The 19,098-nt window shown below is 48.5% G+C and overlaps 8 protein-coding genes across 8 annotated transcripts; 3 read left to right on the forward strand and 5 right to left on the reverse strand.

The window, feature by feature from the left end:
• Positions 1 to 352: 352 nt before the first annotated feature.
• M437DRAFT_62059 (uncharacterized protein) lies at positions 353 to 694 on the reverse strand (the record flags this gene model as incomplete). The annotated part of the gene is made up of 1 exon (XM_041024018.1): positions 353 to 694. The coding sequence occupies one exon, from the start codon at positions 692 to 694 to the stop codon at positions 353 to 355; it is 342 nt and encodes a 113-aa protein (XP_040884697.1).
• Positions 695 to 2,201: 1,507 nt separating this feature from the next.
• Positions 2,202 to 3,437, reverse strand: M437DRAFT_80318 (uncharacterized protein; the record flags this gene model as incomplete). The annotated part of the gene is made up of 1 exon (XM_041027331.1): positions 2,202 to 3,437. One exon carries the CDS (start codon positions 3,435 to 3,437, stop codon positions 2,202 to 2,204), a length of 1,236 nt encoding a protein of 411 aa, XP_040884698.1.
• A 687-nt stretch (positions 3,438 to 4,124) lies between these two features.
• Positions 4,125 to 5,419, reverse strand: M437DRAFT_36529 (Oxysterol-binding protein; the record flags this gene model as incomplete). The annotated part of the gene is made up of 3 exons (XM_041019470.1): positions 4,125 to 4,889; positions 4,938 to 4,992; positions 5,052 to 5,419. 3 exons carry the CDS (start codon positions 5,417 to 5,419, stop codon positions 4,125 to 4,127), a joined length of 1,188 nt encoding a protein of 395 aa, XP_040884699.1.
• Positions 5,420 to 5,931: 512 nt separating this feature from the next.
• On the reverse strand, positions 5,932 to 7,281 carry M437DRAFT_36541 (uncharacterized protein; the record flags this gene model as incomplete). The annotated part of the gene is made up of 1 exon (XM_041019471.1): positions 5,932 to 7,281. One exon carries the CDS (start codon positions 7,279 to 7,281, stop codon positions 5,932 to 5,934), a length of 1,350 nt encoding a protein of 449 aa, XP_040884700.1.
• Positions 7,282 to 8,540: 1,259 nt separating this feature from the next.
• Positions 8,541 to 10,457, forward strand: M437DRAFT_36476 (pseudouridine synthase; the record flags this gene model as incomplete). Its single annotated transcript, XM_041019458.1, has 3 exons — positions 8,541 to 8,734; positions 8,789 to 10,243; positions 10,298 to 10,457. 3 exons carry the CDS (start codon positions 8,541 to 8,543, stop codon positions 10,455 to 10,457), a joined length of 1,809 nt encoding a protein of 602 aa, XP_040884701.1.
• A 295-nt stretch (positions 10,458 to 10,752) lies between these two features.
• Positions 10,753 to 12,234, forward strand: M437DRAFT_71486 (beta-lactamase/transpeptidase-like protein; the record flags this gene model as incomplete). Its single annotated transcript, XM_041025682.1, has 1 exon — positions 10,753 to 12,234. The coding sequence occupies one exon, from the start codon at positions 10,753 to 10,755 to the stop codon at positions 12,232 to 12,234; it is 1,482 nt and encodes a 493-aa protein (XP_040884702.1).
• Positions 12,235 to 14,363: 2,129 nt separating this feature from the next.
• M437DRAFT_38472 (MFS general substrate transporter) lies at positions 14,364 to 16,356 on the reverse strand (the record flags this gene model as incomplete). Its single annotated transcript, XM_041019842.1, has 6 exons — positions 14,364 to 14,746; positions 14,803 to 14,941; positions 14,998 to 15,407; positions 15,458 to 15,671; positions 15,724 to 16,224; positions 16,273 to 16,356. The coding sequence occupies 6 exons, from the start codon at positions 16,354 to 16,356 to the stop codon at positions 14,364 to 14,366; spliced, it is 1,731 nt and encodes a 576-aa protein (XP_040884703.1).
• Positions 16,357 to 17,749: 1,393 nt separating this feature from the next.
• M437DRAFT_37608 (uncharacterized protein) lies at positions 17,750 to 18,887 on the forward strand (the record flags this gene model as incomplete). The annotated part of the gene is made up of 2 exons (XM_041019665.1): positions 17,750 to 17,903; positions 17,959 to 18,887. 2 exons carry the CDS (start codon positions 17,750 to 17,752, stop codon positions 18,885 to 18,887), a joined length of 1,083 nt encoding a protein of 360 aa, XP_040884704.1.
• Between the last annotated feature and the right edge of the window lie 211 nt (positions 18,888 to 19,098).

Genomic DNA, 19,098 nt, shown 5'->3' on the forward strand with positions numbered 1-19,098 from the left:
CAAGATCTGAGCATGACTATAGCACAGTGCTCCGGTTCTCATCATGGTTATATTCTTAGGTAAAAGAGAACGCGGATCAGCAAATAGATGGACTGAAATAGCCAAAGTTGCTGTAATACTGTTGAAAGCAGTGGCTTTTTGCTAAAAGTTCTTTCCTTCATCCAGAATCTTCTTTGCAACTAGAAAGATCCATCTTTCTCGTGTCAAGTCTCTTTCTTCCCAAGCATTTGCTTGATCTTTCCTGTAGCCTTTGTTCGTGTTCTCGGATAAAGATCAGTTGAGAGCACTTCTCTTCACTGTACCATCCGCGTCCTTCGTCAATCTCTGCTCCTCTCAACCGCACTCATAATCCTCAAGCCTTGCTGCCGGACCTGCTATCGTGTCTACTTCCACCACGACCTCCTCCTTTACTACCCTCGCTTTTACTAGCAGCCTTACTCCCATGCTTACTTCGTTGAGACTTTTTGCTTCCATGCTTGCTGCTTCCAGCCTTACTCCCTTCTCCATCAGCACCTCCTCCCATCTCCAGATCAATACTTCTGACCTCAAGCTCACGCTCCTTGCGACGTTGGACATTCGCACGATACCAGATTGCGAGCTCCCATCGAAAGACCTTGATCCAGATGTACCAGAAGAAGATTACACCGAATGTTGTCAAGAAGAGAGCGAGGGCGATTGAGCCGGCTGGGTTCATTGTGTTGGGAAATTGGTGATGATGGACAGGGTTGGGGATGTGTAAGGGAGTGTTTGGTTGAGAGAGTTGTTTGGGGTTTAAGGTTTTGTGTCGAGGTTTGCTGCTTCGTTTTATGGTGTTTTTTCAAGGACAGTGGTTTGCGGCTGTTATTGATGAAAGCTGAGGTCGATGTGCTTTTGTGTTCCGACGGTATTGCGACTCTTTGTTGCGCTTGATACAGCAAGTATCTTGATGCTGGTCTCTCGATGTCAGAGATGCCGATGGGAGACGGTGATGTCCAAGTTCACTCGTGTTCGCCGTCAGCTTCTCTTTGCGTTCATCTTGTGTATATATAAATGGAAGCGCTCACCTTGTACGGGTAACGAGCGAATGATATGAACCGCTTTCTGAATGAGTGTGTTTTGTAATGTCAATCTCTTGTAGTCGATGAAACTCAAAGCTGATAACTGCGGCCTTGTGCCCTCGATCGCGTAATAAAGGAATGTGGGTGTGCTGGAAGGAAAATTCGGGTCACGAATGTTTGTTATGACGGAGATTTGGTCGAGCGCAGTCGTTCAGTCACTCTCATCAAACTTCCGTTGCGACATACTCGAACCTGCTAAGACCATTATTGCAAGATGAAAACTTTTATCCAAAAGCACGAGGTCAAGGAAGAGTCTATGGACTCATCAACTTTGGCAACAGGGCTGCACTCTATGGTGAACTGTGCACCTCTAGCCATAGCCATGAATGCATCATCATTTCCAAGGCTAGACTAAGTATAGCAGAAGAAACCCAGAACTCATGGCTGGCAGTAAATGCTATTCTGTTCCATTGGAAGACCCTTTTGCTTCATAATTGGTATGCTGTAGCCTTCAAGGTAAGGGTGTATGACGTGCAATTCCCAACGAATGAGGTTTCAAACACCTTGTCAGAAACAAAACGTTGGAAGACCGGCGCCAGAGTCGAACGCAAGCAACCAGAGAAACAAAAACAGAATCAACCAATCATACAGGCGTACAACCACTGGACTAAAGCGTCTTAGTGACCGAAACGGGCAAACATGGTTGGTTCCGTTGGAATTGAAGTGATCTGGCCACCTAATAAATCCTTGCCCTCGGAGCCTCTGATGAGGGTGAGTTATGTTTTATGGGAGACAAAGTAGGGGTGTATTTCCATCTTTTTGGCTATCTCGAGCTTTATATCGCTCTTGCATCTGTGTCACGTTGATGACGGGAAGATATAGTGATGAACGTTCGCGTTGCGCAATTGACCCTCGACTCTGTACATGTGAAAACTGGTCCTCGACAACCCTTTCTCTGCGAATGAGCTCCCTTCCAAAGATCAAAGCTTGAGTATCGAGTGCTCAGTCGTCTTCCCTGTCGGCGGCCATATGCTCAGATCATTCCAACTCTTCTTCAACATCGTTTTCATCATCCTCATTTCCGTCTTCGTCATCCTCGTTCTCGTCTTCGTCTTCCTCGTCTCCATCACCTTCTTCTTCATCTTCGTCGTCTTCGACCTCATCTCAATCTTCCACCTCAGATTCTTCATCCTCAGAAACTTCTTCCTCCGGATCCGAATCACCTCCGTTCAGGTTGTTCATGCCATGACTAAGGTACTCCCAAGATTCTAGTTGCTTTCTGATCTGCTTGGCAACATTACCCGTGTACTTGATACAGCTATCGTCTTGGTTGATGAGAAGGTCGATGAAGGTATCGGGACTACCTCCAACCACAGGAGTAGCGATGGTGCAGTTTCTGAGCGTTGAAACGGTCGAAAGCAACTGAAGAACTGCCTTGAATTTGCGAGCAGAGCTGAATCTGCAGCTGACCAGGTCGATCTTGTTGATGGTGCGAGTGCGCGATTTGGACAGCAGGAGCTTGAGGTTTTCAGCTTTGATCTGCATTTCTTGGAGGTGCAGTTCCTTGAGACTGATTTTCTTCATCCAGCCTCTCAGCGACCAGGTATCCATGACTGCGGAGAAGATGCTGCTTTTAATGGAGAGACGCTGATCATCTTTCTCATACACGACGTTAATAGCTTTGGTGGAAGGTGCGTCGATTTGGGTTTCGATGCGGACGCTGATCTGCGGGTGTCTCTGGAGATAATGAGCCATCATGCTTGGGAAATCATAGTGACCCCAGGCCACCTCAATGTTAGGGCAACCAGGACGTGGGTACAGCATGACTTCGAGAGCCTCGACGTGAACACCGGCTCTCTCAGCAGTTTCGGTGATGGTGTCGAATGCATCCACTTCGTCTGCAGCAACATTGGGTCTGCTGAAATCGCCACTGTCCAGCTTTTCTTGCCACCCCAAGCATCTCTCGTCTTCATCATCATACACATCAGTGATACCAATGGTGATTGAGTTTCCGTATGCTTGTACATTGCTGAAGGCGTCTTTGAGGTCGTTGTAGACATCAATACCAGTCTCGACGTCATGGTCTTCGATGACTGGAAGACGTTGGATCCACCTGTTGCAACCGTCGGGTTGAACGCGAATAGCGCTCAGAACGACTTTCTTGATCAAGGGGCCAATAGCAGGGCTGCTGGTCATTGCTTTGAACTTTTTGACTGCCGATTCCGAGTTGAAAAGGACGTATTCATCATCGAAGCAGAACGATCCGAAATGAGGATTGGCAAGGGACCTGATCTCTCTGTTCGCCTCACGAACGTGGATGAGTTGCTCAGGGTAAAGGCTCGCAAACTCGTCGATGATCATTTTTTTGACTTCAGCTGGACAGTGATTCCAGTTAGCCATTTTGATGGGTTTCGCTCGGCGATAACAAATGGTTTGATGCTAACAATCAAGATAGCGTTAGTCAAGTCACTCTCAGTGGAACAGAACGGCAATGCAACAGTATCGTGCATTTTAGCATGTTGAAAAGGGGGTGTTCGCCGTGAAGGAGACTAACAGAGTTGGAAGCTCGGTCAGGTCGTCCGTCAGTGACGTGGCATCAGTCGACCTCAACAATGTATACTGGACCTCTCATCGATAGAGTAGGGGGTGGGCAAGCCTTCTGGTGAAGGGCAATGATGGATCACTTACTGTCTGCTGGTTGGAGATGGTATCTCCCAAAGACTGCGTTGGTATGACCTGCAGTCAGGTTGTTGTTGAGGAAGAGGAAGGAAGCAAGCTCTGGAGACATAAAATAGTATCGTTCAAACGAACTAATAGACGTGTAACGTGTTTTCACGTGTCGTTTACGTGGGAGTCGACAACGACGAAGGACGACGTCGTCGACCCGATGATTGGCTACGACGGTGCCCGACGTCCGGAAGGTTCTGTACTTGGTACTGCCCTATGTCGTGGTGGTGCCCTGCTTGTATCTCGGCATACGTGCCTCCTTCATACCACCCCTACCTTACCTCACGAACTTCTCCTTCATATTGAAGCACACCTCGAGAGCCTGAAGTGTCGGTTGAGTATTGGGCTCGTCATTCAATACTAAGTTAACCATGGTACCAGATCCCCATGGAAAGGCCGATCAATCCGGTCCGCCTTCTCATTGCCAATCCAGCGCCAGATGCCTTGCGCGCCGTCCATCTCTGCGTCTCCATGAGTCATACCCTTCAGCTTCTCCAGTCGTGCCTCGCTTTGCACTTTTTGGAAGAATAGAGGTGTCCAAGTCTTGCCTTCTTTTTCCTCTTGCTTCCTCATCTCGCGCTGACCTTGCTCGACCCTGCTTTTTGCGTCGATGACTGCTTGCATGTTGCCAGAGTTCAAAGCGGATATTGTAGGACCCCAAGCTTTTCTGCTTTCGTATGGGTCAAGCATGGACTCATCTGGAACTTGAACGGGAAGCGGTGGGTGAGCGTTGGTATCGAACTCTTCAATCACAGAACCAGCCTTCTCATCGCGAATGGTAAACACGTCGTTCCAGGTGCCCTCTAAAGTGTAGATTGGATGTTTACGGCTACTGTCATCGGCAGAGTAGACCGCCGCGTGCAGTCCGTTCTTCTTGCCAGCCAGTCCCAAGAAGCGCTTGCCAGAGAAGTCGACAGTCGCGACAAAGCCGGATGAAGAGACGATATCATAGCTACCGACCAGTTCTGGGTAAGGCGTTCCAGTGATCAGTCCGGACACTTTTACCGAAGGCAGAGGAATCAAGTAGTCTTCGTTCCATTTGTCTAGATGGATGATCGCATGGCCGATCTGCTTGATGTTGACAGTGCCGGAGAAAGTTATGTTTTGACACGCGTAACCTTCAGCCTGTTCCTCCGTGAGCATCTGCAAGAGTCTAGAGATTATCAAGCTTACCCTGACGCCTTGCTCATCGTTCCATAGGTAGCAAGCAGTGACTGGCGGATGATGGCTGATTAAGGTCAGTACGTTGATACTTTCTTGATCTCATCTACGATAGCAGAGACCAACCTGACTTGTTCAGAGATCAAACACGTTCTACCTTCTCCATCAGAACCACCCCAAGCCCCCATGAATATCTCACCCAAGAAAGCGTTCAATGGCTTTTTGACACCCGCACTCTCATCCCTACCTGCATACTGCTGACGCTTCAGACTTGCTAAGAACCATTTTAACACAAGTAGACAGCGCTTTTGAGCATCGGATTCGGAGACCGGAGCGCACAATAGTTGAGGTCTCTCGCACCAATAAGACGGAAACTCGACGGTTGATTGAGATGCCAACAAAAAGGGTGGTGCGGTGATATTTGACAGATCTCCTTTGATTGTTGAGATAGATGCAATGAATTCTCTCAATGTTGATCTGTTGCCGTCGGCCATGGTTGCTCTTGTGGTCCTTGCTGATGATCTGTTTATAGGTTGTCGATCAGGGTTCAGGGTCTGGATGTAGTCGCTCTGTCCTTTCTTGTCGAGAATGACCCTGACAACGGTTTCTATGGTATTTTCAATATCTTCCAGGAGAAGTTATATAATCGTTGTCTTGAGATGTTGGAACAAACATGAGTTGGTAGTCGTCGTCGTCCTCGAGTCTTGATGATGACGACATCCGAAGGAACGTCGCTTGGCAGGAACGACCTGCGGAACTCTCGGCTATGCCCTTGTCAATCTCCCAAAGAGTCCTGTATGTGACTGGGTTCAGAACGAGCAGTGGCAGCGCCGTCAGCGTAGTCTGAAAGTATAGAGTTCCGTGGCACGGTGCTTTCTTCGAGGCTGTTCAATGTCTAATCTGAATTCAAAACCTGCTCACGCCGAAGACGGTCAGGTTGCAGAAGGTAAACAACATGGTAATTAGATCGCTACTTATATGAAGTCTCGAATCGCTACCGCAGTATCTACTCGGTCGACTCTTTGACCATGGGAGCTGAGACCGAACCAGAAAAGCGACCAAGAACCTTCTCTGTCCAAGCCATCCATCCACTCTTTCTGCCCGATCTAGCCTTGATACCAAACTTCTGTCTGATATCTTCCTCCGTGAATGCCTTTGTCTTTGTACGCAACATATCTGCAAGCTCTTGCTTCGACATCTTGGTCTGATCGCCGATTGGTATTAAGCAGTTTTCGGCAAGGTAGAGGTATTGCTTCTGAAGCACTCTGACGGTCAACATCAGGTAATCGATGTTGTGGAAGACGAGCGCACGGCCATTGCTGTATGCTTCCTTACTCTGAAGGAAATGGACAGGTGCATCCCTCCAGTGACGGCGAGGATTGAGATGATGAGCAGTGTGATAGCCATCGTTGAAGCAGAAGCGGTTGCTGGGTACATCAATGAGAGTGATGCTGCTTCTGAAATCCGAATCAGGATCCACTTCGTCAACAAGAGCGTGCTGTCCCCAGTTGCCGACCATGAGTCCGATACGCATGATGCTGAACGGAAGCAAGAGGACAAACATGGATGCACCGAAGTTGACTTTGGTCGCCATGAAGTAGAAGAAAGCGTAGTTGGCCATCTCTGATACACCTGATTGGAGTGCCAATCTAGACTTGCCCTTACGGAGGAAGTACAAAGGCAGTTCGGCCCAGATGAAGAAAAGGAAGCGTCCGACATAGCATGCAAAGTCGAATGGCGAATCGCGCTGGTAGCGGATAGTTGAGGAAAGGTCGTCCGGTCCGTTGCCCTCGACATGGTGGTGCTTAACGTGGTGGTAATAGTATGAATCCCATGTGTGGCCCATAAGCGGTTCCAACACATAAGGGAAGGTGAGATCGAACCATGCATATTTCTTCTTCAGGACACCTCCGTTGTGGATGTGATTATGCATGAGCAGAGTAAAAGCGCCGGCACACCAGACAGTGTATACGGTATGTATCACACCATGATACCAATGGAAATCATAGTAGAGGTATGCAGCGCTTGCCAGATTGACAGTCATGTACAGGATAATATGCGTTAGGAAGACGACATCTGTCGGGTGGCGCACGATTCCCATGGCAATCTTAGTGTATGGCTTGACCAGATACTCGTTGATCGTAGGATTGAGATCCTTGTCGTCCCATGTTGTGAAGACAGTTGGTACAAAGTCTGGACTGTTAGGATCATTGATTGCAAGGAGTTGCTTGATGTCCTTATCATCATCTGCAGGATCTTGACCTGCTGGTGCTGCCAATGCTTGTAAGTCCTGGAGGAGGTTCTTGGAAACGACCAAATCAGGTCCTGTCAAGTAGGGATCAACGGTGCGAGCCATTGTGTAAAATGGGTTATTGCGGGTGATTGGTCCGGTCAAAGCTATTCGAAGACGTGATGAGGTCTAGAGATCCCGCTCGACTTGAATTGAGATGGATGCAATATTCAAGAAGTTTCAATCTGTAAATCCGAGAGATCCGTATCGACAATACGGCTAAAGAGTGATAGATGTGCTTCGTATCGCAAGGGATGAGAGGCGAAAGAAGACCAAACTTGACGGTTCGAAAAGAGTGAAAGCGCCAATGCGAGCGCACAGTGACAGATCAATTCAATACCCAAACGACAGAGCAATTGACCTTGTGAGCGCAACAGGGAAGGAAGAAACAGACGAGATCAAGGAAGGCATGATGTTGAATGGTCAAAGGAGAGATTTGCGGGTCTGGCCGCGTCGCAGGGTTCAACCACGATGCGCCCGAGCCGCCTCTTAAACTTTTGAATCTCCTGATGTTTCAAGAGGCGTGAATGGATTGTTTTAAGACGATAGATATGGTGCTTCTTGCCAGATTTGCTTGTGGTAAATCATGTGTAAGTAGCAATTGACAAAATGAATTGGTATCCAAGGGAAGAGGTAAGAAAATTAGCGGCCCAGTCACCTGAGAGATCGAAAGTTCGCAAGCAAAAAGGATCTCCTCTCTCTGAGTCGAACAAAGGACCTTCTGATGACAATCAAGCAATTACAGTCAGACGCTCTAAACCAACTGAGCTAAGAAGAGATTATACTTTGAGCCCAATCTCAAACGTATATAATCCTCGCACTCACCAGCAAGTGTTGGTCTCAATGGTATACTAGAGCTTTCCGATCCTCATAGAAGTCGCTCAGAGGATAAAGGAAGACTTCATCTGTCCGCAGCACCCGCCACTTATCGCATACTTCGAAAAACTGCCAACTTCTCGATAGCATTCTTTGATGTTGGCAGATTATCGTCGAGATTAACAAAGTTGGTGAACTTCTTGATCAAAGCAATACTCAGAATGGAAAAAGTTCCTTGGCTTCTTGGTGTACATGGAAACAAGCTGTCGATCTCATAGCGCACGGGACAGTGTATCTGTTATCATACCATAGACTCTTAGAGGCATAAGACCCGATGTGGACGATGCTATAGAAGAATCAAGAAAAAAAGATGGTCAAAATTGTTGCAAGAGGTGAGACCCTGGCAAAAGCGGAGATGTGGAGAGAGTTTCGTCGAGCATGACGCCAAGGCGGCGGTAGAAAGAAGAATTGCCCATGTCGACCATTTTCACCATGTCAATAACAACACCATGGCAGATTCGAGTGAGACCAAGCCGGTTACGGCGCCTGTTGTCGATGACACATCCAACACAACCACAGCTGAGGGCAGTGCAGAGCCAAAGCAAGAGTCACACAGCGACCGCAAGCGCAAGCGATTCCAAGACGACGGACTCAAATTTGGTCGCGGTGGTAAGAAGAGAGATATGGGCAGGAACGCGTGGTCGTAGGTATTGCTGATGCGTGATATATTCTTAACAAACACTGATCACCTCTCCAGACGCGAACAGCCCGATCGAAGAGCTCGCAACGACGAAGAAAAGAAGAAGCCGCGTCCTGAAAACTCAGTCCTTCCTGCACCCTTCGCCCAGGATGAGATTGCCGCAGAAGAGCGCAAACCAAAGCGCAAGGTTGCCGTCTTGATTGGTTACAGTGGTACTGGCTATAAGGGCATGCAAATCAACACAACCGAGAAGACGATCGAAGGTGATCTGTTCACGGCCTTTGTCAAAGCTGGTGCCATCTCAAAGGCCAACGCTGATGATCCCAAGAAGTCGGCACTTGTCAGATGCGCTCGTACCGACAAGGGTGTTCACGCTGCAGGCAACATGATCTCGCTTAAGTTGATTGTCGAGGACCCCAATATCGTCCAAAAGATCAACTCACACCTTTCACCACAAATCAGAGTCTGGGGAATTGAAAGAACAATCGGCAGTTTCAGCTGCTACCAAGTCTGTGATAGTCGTTGGTACGAATACTTGATTCCTTCACACGCCTTCTTGCCTCCACACCCGAGCAGTTGGATGGCAAGAAATCTGGAGGAGGCTGCGGATGAGGCTGGTGACCGTGAAGGTTATGAATCTCGCCAGGCTGAGGTCAAGGACTTCTGGAAGACTGTTGAAGAGCGCGATATCAAGCCTATTGTGGACGCATTGGACGACGACATTCGCGATTTGGTCCTACAAGCCATTCACGAGCCTTCCGATTTCAATCCTGATGGAGAACAACAAGACAAGCAGGAAGAGCAGGTCAAGCAGACTGCCGATGTCAACACATCAGCACCAGCAGATGCCGAGGCCAAGCCTGAAGCTGCTGCCGAGACTGCTGGTACAACCGATACTCCCATGCCTGATGAGCCTGCCACTCTCGAGTCGACAAACATCCCCACAGAACAGAAGAAGCGTATTGAAGCTGCTGTTAAGCAACTCAAGATCGCCTACAACACTGCCCGTCGTGCATATCGCATCCCGGACGAGCGCATTGCTCGCGTACAAGCCGCCTTGGACTGCTACGTTGGCACACGCAACTACCACAACTTCACCATCCAAAAGACATTCAAGGATCCCTCAGCTAAGCGCAACATCAAGTCCTTTGTCTGCAACCCAAAGCCTATCATCATCAATGGAACCGAATGGTTGTCCCTCAAGGTCCATGGTCAATCTTTCATGATGCATCAGATCCGCAAGATGGTTGGTATGGTCGCCTTGACTATTCGTTGCGGCTGTCCTATCGAGCGCATCGTCGAAGCCCAGGGCGACCAGAAGATCAGCATTCCCAAGGTTCCTGGATTGGGATTGTTGCTTGAGCGTCCTGTGTTCGACAGCTACAACGAGATTCAAGCTGTCAAACACGATAAGGAGAAGCTTGACTTTGGCAAATACGAGAAGGAACTTGAGGAATTCAAGCAAAGGGAGATTTATCAAAGAATCTTTGCCGAGGAGGAGAGAGATAACACGTAAGTTCTAATTGAAGTTGGTTGAATTGCAAGATTGCTAACATGATTGTTCAGATTCCACCTCTTCTTCAACCAGATCGACAACTACAAGGAGCGCCACTTCTTGTACCTGACGTCAAAGGGTCTGGAGGCTATCAAGGGCGCTGGCAAGCTAGATGAGCAGCGAGCAGCCAAGTCGAAGAACGATGGTGCTGATGCTATGGAGATGCAGTAGATGTAGTCTCGCATGATGTCAATAATAACAACAGTTGGCTGGCTCTCAATTCGTGCGCGTATGGCAATACGGTCTAATCGTAAATGCAAAAGTTCATACAACTCAATTGAGACACTCTCTTTGTAATGTCTATGCACCTTCTATCCACGTTTCTTGATCTCGGGATTTGTGGCTTGCAGGATTCGACTTGCATAGCCGAGGCTCTAGGCAACAGCAACTGATTGCTTGCATAAAGCTTACCTTATGTGCCCAATCTTGGAAGGCCAATTTATCGACATATGTTTTTGTGGCAACCATGAATACCTCAATGATAAATAGACTAGAAGAACTCATCGTGCGCAATAACCGCAATGCATCTCACGAGACCGCAGCCGCCGTCCTGCAAGACCTTGGAACCGCATGCATCTCATTCGCCATTCTCGATCACCACAACATAACATCTCACTGCATAACATCAGGCAGCGAAGATACATCTACCCTCTTCCAAGCCTGCTCAATCTCGAAATCTGTTTGTGCGCTTTTGATCTTCAAACTAATCGAATCCGGCCATCTATCTCTGCACACCTCGATCTCAGCCTATCTACCCAAGGAAGAAGTCGATAAATTAGAGACACCAGAAACTAAAGGAATGGCAAAGTTCATCACGATATCTATGTTATTGTCTCACACTTCTGGACTGGAAACTAGTGGTGTCTATGGCTTTCCTGGGTATGATCTCAGTCGCAATGCCAATGGGCACTTTCGCGCTGCGTTGCCGGAGTTGAAAGAGGCGTTGGAAGGTGGTTGGCCGAGTAATACTTTGCCTATTCGGCTTAAGGATTGGCCTGGTCATAATTTCAACTACTCTGGCGGTGGCTATGAGATTTTGCAGCTTATCATTGAAGAAGTGATGAAGAAGCCATTAGCCCAGGTGATGCAAGAGTACGTCTTTACACCACTGGGAATGAAAAGGTCGACTTTCGCTGTCCCTGACGACGAAGACTTGAATACCAAAAGACAGCAGGGCAAGGGTAATTATGCAAGAGCACACTACAATGGCTACACCGCTTGCGAAGCACCTCATCGAGTGAACCCAGAACAGTCTGCTGCAGGATTATGGTCAACACCAACCGATCTCTTGATCCTGGTCTCGGCAATCCAAAAGTCTCTACACAATGAGAGTGGACTTCTTCCTCAACACCTTGCCAAGCAGATGCTTGAGGAAGTTATGTCGACCATGGCTCATGGCTGGTTCGTCACAAACACTCACTTCGGCCACAGCGGCAGCAATGTGCCTGGTTGGAAGTGCAATGTCATGGCCTCTCTTGATGGAAACCAAGGCTTCTGCTTCATGGTAAATTCGCTTGAGGGAGATCCGGTTGGTTATAAAATGGAGGCGGCTATGTCCTATCTGCTTGGTTGGAAGAAGGCAAAGGAGTTTCTGTACATGAGAACATGCATTCCTTTTGCTGATGTCTCTGCTACTCCTCCTGACACAGCTGTTATAGAAAAGTGGAACGGGATGTGGAAAGAGAAGGGAACGCAATTCAAGGTAGAGTTTTTGGCGCAAGAAGGAGTCCCATGCTTGAAGGTTGGTCAGATGCCGGAGCAGTGGTTGTGGATCGCTGCTCACGGTGAAGAGGAGTATCAAGATGGAGGCAGAATTGTTGCAGATCTGGTGTGCAGAGGTGGAATGGAAGTCTTGGTGAGACTGATTGAGAGTAGCAATAGCGAAGCGTTAATGGAAATGTGGAATGGCAACACCGGAAAGAAGGTGGTGATGGAGAGAGTATCGTAAGCATACACAAACCAAATTCGAACTGGTTCCTTCATGGCTCATACAGTACGTAGCTTATCCAAGAACTGACTCAACACCACCTGAGAACGTAGGCCGTCCCTGAATGGCTCTGTCGTGGGTAGGCGTCTTTCGACGTTGCGTCAGTCGATGTGTTGGTTTGAGTTAGATTCGCGAGCGCTTTCACGCAGGTAACAACATCAGCTTCTGCTGCCTCAATCTACCAAACCCATCCACCACTTCAACTATGTCTGAGCCCAGCCGTCAGTTCGATATGAGACTTAGAGATTTGTTTGCGAAGTGCATCACATGGCAAGACTTTGCTGCTTATCTTCAAAGCAACCCGCGCGGTGATGCTACAAAAGGTAAGTGCAACTATGGCGCCCCCTTCCAGGGAGAAAAACTGACAAGATAGAAGCGACGCCTGTGACAAAGCTGATAGACCTTCCTACAGAACTTCTCCTGATGATAGTCGACGTTACAGAGAAGTCTTGCCTTGCCAATATGCGTCTGACCTGCCGTAAGCTTCAAGACATGACCAACGAAGCGTTCGGATCCGCATTCTTCACAACTCGCTATGTCATCGCGTCAGATCTCAGAATATGCACCCTACTGGAAATTGTTAGGCATCCCTTCTTTGGTCGTTATGTACGAGAAATCGAGATAGCCTCTGATTTTCTCTACGGCCTTCCTGGCAGGTTTAATCCAGACTATCTTCATGCCTTTTCCAGTACCATGCCCCGAGTGTTCAAGAACATTCAAAACCATCACGGTAGTGTGGACTTGGTATTTTACGAGTATCCGAATGGTCTCCTTGAAGTATCCCCAGGCGATCTGGCAGAGGTGTTCTATGTGGTCACGAGGATGGTCAAACATTCTCAATGTACCTTGGGACGGGTATGGCTATCTGGACTAGATTGGCGGGAAGAATGCTCCGAGGTGACTGTGCGTATGTTTGCAGAAGCTGATGGCTGGAGAAGGTTTCACCGACTGTTCAGATGAAGGGGTCATGGTAATTCATCAGATGGGTTTGGTCTTTTGACTGAATGTTGTTTGAATGATTGTCGTGTGGGTCGACCACTCCACTCATACTCTCTGCACATGGAACAAGACCTCCAATATGGAGCTTGTATCCTGCTTATACAGAGTGTAGAGCGTTAGCGCTAGGAGTTGCAAGACAATAGAAGATGCTGTCTCACATGCTTCAAGAGCCTGCATCGATGCTGATCATGGAAGCATCTCCTCGAGGGTCTTTGCAGTAGTCAATCATGACGATCTTTCTTGTAGCCCAATACCCTATCTCTGATTCGACAAGATGGTCTGAGGATCGAATGAAAGGCTCAAGAATATCAGAGACTGCAAGTAGCAAGACCTGTTGCAAGTTTTGGTAAACGAAGCCTTTTCTGTTCGAATAGGAACAGAACGCGGAACTCGCCAATGCAACAAACATTGATACTTCAATAGCTCCTAATTGGTTCTCCACTGACTGTGCGGAGACTCTAGGTTACGAACAGACTATAAGACAAGCATGTCGGTGGAGAGAGTTGACACTCAGAATGCAGCAAGTTCTCAAGTACTGTCTCCTCCACTCTCGGGTCAGCACGGGTGAGTTTTCATTGTGTACATAGCAGACTAAGAGCATAGCCAAAGATCTAGACGTGGACACATCGACAAGGAATCGTGTGCAGCATGATCGACCGGCAAGTCCGGCAGGACTGGGTGGTGTCCAGTGTGAGGGAGTCGAAACCGGGTTTCCGGAAGCATATTGTACATCGAGCAACAGTGAGTAGATCATGAGGACTGCTCAGTGAATGCTCGTCGATAATGCGTAGCATCCTTTGACCCAGAACTCTGTTGCCACGATGAAAACCTAGAGACATAGGGATCGATGCTCACCTTGACAACCACAATGTCGTACTTTGTGCATGGATCAAACTACTACGATGATTGTTTAGCAATCTTCATAAAGGTCGACGGTCTGTCTGTCTTGCTACGAGTTATGTTGCTCGGGTCATTTTGGTGTACATGCATCGAGAAAGGATGTTATCATAACTAAACATAAATTCATACGCTATATACAGAAGAGCACTTGATCCCAAGTTCGCCACGGTCAAGCTCTTGCGAACGCAATTCTATCTACGCTCGACCAACTCTACCTCGATATTATCATTCAAGGTAGGAATGTGCACTGATGCATGGTCTGCCTCCAATGCCCGTTCCTTGGCAGAAAGTACATCAGACTTTGTCTCGAGAGGTGCATCGACGACCCAATTCATTCTTTCGCTCGAATTGCGCATAAAGAGGCAGACGACAGCAGCAACTACACAGCCTGGAAGGAAAGATAACCAGACAATCTTGTAAGCATGAGCCTCTGTCTTGTGAAGCGCGGCCAGACCAGCACCAAGAATTTGTCCGTTGATCCCAGGGATCTTGTCAAGACCTTGACCAGACATGTAGAAGCCAATGAGCTGACCAATGTGAGCAGGATTGAAGCCTAGGGGAGCTACGGCAGCGACTACACAAGATATGTTAGCTTTGCTTCAATGGCCAAGGGTCTCGATTGCCACGTACTAATAGCCTCGGGGATTTGAGTGTTTGTGAGAGAGCCGTAAATTGCATTTGCAATGCCCAAGCCGACGGTACCACCGAGCGTGCGAGAGGAGATGGTAAGAGCTGAGGCGGTACCAATGAAGAGTGGAGGAGTAGAGTTCTGCAAATCGAAAGTCAGTTTACTGCTCGGCAGTTCATAGGGTGTCCATTGCTTACCTGAACCCAGACCATGATCAAGATCAGAACAGGAGCAAAGCCCAAACCACCAATACCATTGAATGTGAGACCAAGCTTTCCATCTGTACCTGCAAGAGCAAGACCGATAACAGAAGCACTGAAAGAGATGAAACCGACAAAGATGGGCCACTTAACGTCTCTGAAGTTGGTAACATAGATGGATAGGAAGGGCGAAACAACAGTGATGACCATGAAGAAGGGAAGAAGGTAGGCGTTGGCCTTGATGGTTCCAGGCTGCTCCCAGAGGCCATTTACTTGGGATGGGTAGATGTTGTTCATCAAATAAAAGAGCGAGCCCTCGACAGCGATGAGAACCATGCACAGAGGGAAATTGCGTCCGTTCTGGAACAGACGATGGTCCAAGAAACCAGTCTTGGTACCCTTCCATTCTGAAATCGAGTCAGCTAAGGTCTGGCTGTTGGAAACGATCGAACCATACCATAGATCAGGCAGACAATGAAGAGGACTCCACCAACAACCACAGGAACAACGGTATGAGTCTTGCTGGCCCAGCCATAGTTGGAGTCACTGCTCCAAGCAAAGCCCATCAAGAAAGGGACAAGAGCTCCCAAGAGGAGAATGTAACCGATCCAGTCGAGAGCTTTGAGTTTCTGACCGAGAGACTGTTTGCTGGCAGCAGTACGTGGCGGGGGCTGCATAGTGAAATGGTCAGCTCAGCAATCAATCAGACGACAGGTTACTTACGAAGTAAAGTGCTGCAATGCCGATGATGACGAGACATTCAAGGATGAACTTGATGCGGAAAACCCATCTCCAACCATTGACAGGGTCCGCAGCAGTCGCAGCACCGATGGGGAGAAGGGCAACAAGAGATGAAAGTCCAGAGACCCAACTGACGATAGTTTGACCGTAAGCACGGTAAGCCCCTGGAATGACTTCGGATGCAACAGCAAACATGATACCGGATATACCAGATGCAATACCGGAGAGTGCTTGACCAGCAATAACAGCAGTCATACCGCTAGCAGTCATGGATACGATAGAGCCAACGGCAAAGAGGCACCAAACGATGAGGATGAGGTATCTGCGGCCGTACACATCCGAAATGATGGCGAAGATTGGGCCAAAGGCGATGGCAGGAACGGCAGCAGCTTGAACGATCCAGATTCTTTCACTTGCTGTACCCCCTAAAGCTCCAGCAATGGCATATTGGTTCGCGGCAGGTGCAATACCGTAGTATGTATTCTGGCTGTGTCAATGATTGTGCCATGTGTGACGGGAAGGAGAGCATACCTGAAATGTAGCTAGGGCGCAAATCGCAACAATAGCCCATGCTCTCCAAGACAAAGGCGCCTTGTGGTCAGGATCCTGGCCCATGGTACCAATGACTGTTACTTGTTCATCTTTGCTATCGACAGCGTATGTATCGACTACGTGCGAGTCGGGGAAGGTCGAGACTTCCATATGACTGGTGTTTGACTTGTCCATAGCGGAGGAAATAGTATGGAACGAGGGAGATATGGAAAAGAGAACTTCGTGTTGCCCGACTTAAGCAATGCGATGTGGTAGAGGTTGAAGACAGATGATTGACCAAGTGAACCCCGGCTACGAATACTCTGGGGGAGTGCAAGGGGGATCTTTATGGGGTTGGTCCCTCCACAGATGAACCGATTCATCATGTAGTCTTTTACTGAGCCCTACCGTTCGAATAGTGGACAAGAGATGGGGAAGCTTCGTATCTTGTGGGCGCGTCCGACATCAGAAGTCTGGGGAATAGGTTAGGGCAAGCAGCTATCCGTCACTCTGAAAGTCCATCATGGGTATTGCGACGAGCATTTTGAGAACAGACTTTTCTCTTTCTGGCCAGTCGTCCTGTAGAGAGGCGACATTCAAGCCATCATCGTCTAGCTTACCGCGTTTCATATGTCTGTGGTTCAGAACATCCCACATTGTGGTATAGTGGTGCGGGATGTGGACACGGGTGAGTTCGGGGATGTAGGTAGTCAGCAATAAGTTGGTTCCTGACTATGGCCAGAAGTCATCTGGTCAGTCCTCATTCTGAGCCTGGGTGATGGCCATGACTTTTGTCACGAGAAGCCAACTCCATGTCTGGACCCCGCATCACGCCCGCATTCGCAAGGCAGGTGTGGGGAAGTGGATGACAATTGCCGACCCCCGTTCTCAAGCATTATTGCTGAAGGGGCAACGAGAAGAGGTAATCATGCTTGACACTCGGAGAAGGGATGCAAGGCAGTACATAATAAAGCTCGCTTTTACTGGATTCTAGAAGGACTAATCGGAGGTCAAGTCTGCTCCGAGTGCGGGGAAGCATCTCGGTTCGGAGCAACCGTTTCGGAGTTGAGCCTTCCCTTTGTGACCTGGGCACGATCAAGTGCGCATGTATTGCTATTGTCTGCTAGAATTGCACACAGATCAATGTTCTATGATATGCAAAACATGCATCGACTCTCCTATCTGTTCACGTTCCTGAATTGGGCAGCTCTTGATCGATTTTGACCGGCAACTTTTGGTCCCGAAAAGGAGTTCAATCTGCCGAACGGGGCTCATCCCCAGTTTGCTTCGGCGACGCCAGCGGCTGAGTTCGGACGAGCCTGGAGCCTCTCCATAAGGCAACGGACCTCCATCGGGCGACTGACACTCGTTAATCATAAGAAGAGCCAAAGTCATCTCGAAAATACCCCGTCCTCTTCTCCAGATACTATCTGATCATCTCTTATCAAGAAATATCTCCAGCATCGCAACAATCAGCATGGCTACTGCTACTGTGACCAGCGCACCTATCGACAAGGAGTGGAACGAACCTCCTAAAGTGACCGTTCAGGCTGTCCCACCTGTTCAGGTCCATGACACTCCAATTCTCAACGTCCTTGACGAGTCAGTCCACTATGGCGACTTCCGTGATGGTAAGCTTTGGATCTTGTTGATGTACTCTCAGAGCCAATACTAATCCTTGCCTAGATCTTGCCCGTGATGGCTACTGTGTAGTCAAGAATGTTCTCGAAAAGGAAAAGGCTCTCAAATACGCCGAGGACATCAAAGACTGGCTCGAGAGTTTTGGACTCGGCTACAAGAGGGATGACCCCTCTACTATTCGCGAAGAGTGCCTCCCTATTATTCACCAAAAGGGCCTTGTTCAAGCATACGGTGCTACTCACGAATCTTTCACATGGGGTGTCCGTTCTGAACCAGCTGTTATTGACGTCTTCGCGAAACTCTATGACACTGAGGATCTGATCTGCTCGTTCGATGCTGTCAACGTATCGCTTGCCAACCGTCAAGATCTTCCCGCCAACGGTGCCTGGCCTCACCAAGATCAAGACCCAGAGCGTGGAGGTCTACGTTGCGTTCAGGGTTTCGTCAACCTCTTGCCCAACGGTCCTGAGGATGGTGGTCTCCTTGTCTTGAAGGGTGGCCACAAGGTCAGCGAGGAGTACCACAACGTTTTCAGAAATGAAGAACGTGGCTTCAGATGGACAAACGAGATCTACTTGTTCAAGGAGACTGGTCTCAAATGGTTGGCCGACAGAGGTTACGAATGGGTCAAGGTCGATGCCGAGCCTGGTGATGTCGTTCTGTGGGATTCTCGCACTCCTCACTACAACGCTTCCCCCAAGCAGAACACTGACAGATTTGTTGTCTACGTCTGCATGTTGCCAGTCTCGACAGCAACTCAGGATGACCTCAAGCTCAAGAAGAAGCTGTTCGAGGAGCAGCATGGCCACAGCCACTGGCCCATGGCTCTTCAGCCTTTCATCAAGGAGTACCTGACGCCCATGCGTAATGGCAAGCCTGATCCTCTCAACACATGGAAGCCTCGCCAGCCACCACAGCTTAGCGAGAGAGGCTACAAGCTGACTGGTATTCCATACATCAAGGCTGAAGCTTAGGCTTGATAACCGCTTTTGGTCTTTTTTCATCCTTTTCATGCATATATTCCCACGACATTCCATAGTTCATGTTTGTCCATAGCATTTATTCAAAATTATGATTTTCATTCAATCAGTCGTACAGCCCTGCGACCTCAATGCTTAATTTCCGTGTGCTAGAGAAGTCACAGGTAGCGATACAATTGCACAATATCTCCAACAAGAACCCGGC

Source organism: Aureobasidium melanogenum (assembly GCF_000721775.1).
Source record: "Aureobasidium melanogenum CBS 110374 unplaced genomic scaffold scaffold_1, whole genome shotgun sequence".
In the NCBI taxonomy this organism is placed as follows: Eukaryota; Fungi; Ascomycota; class Dothideomycetes; order Dothideales; family Saccotheciaceae; genus Aureobasidium; species Aureobasidium melanogenum.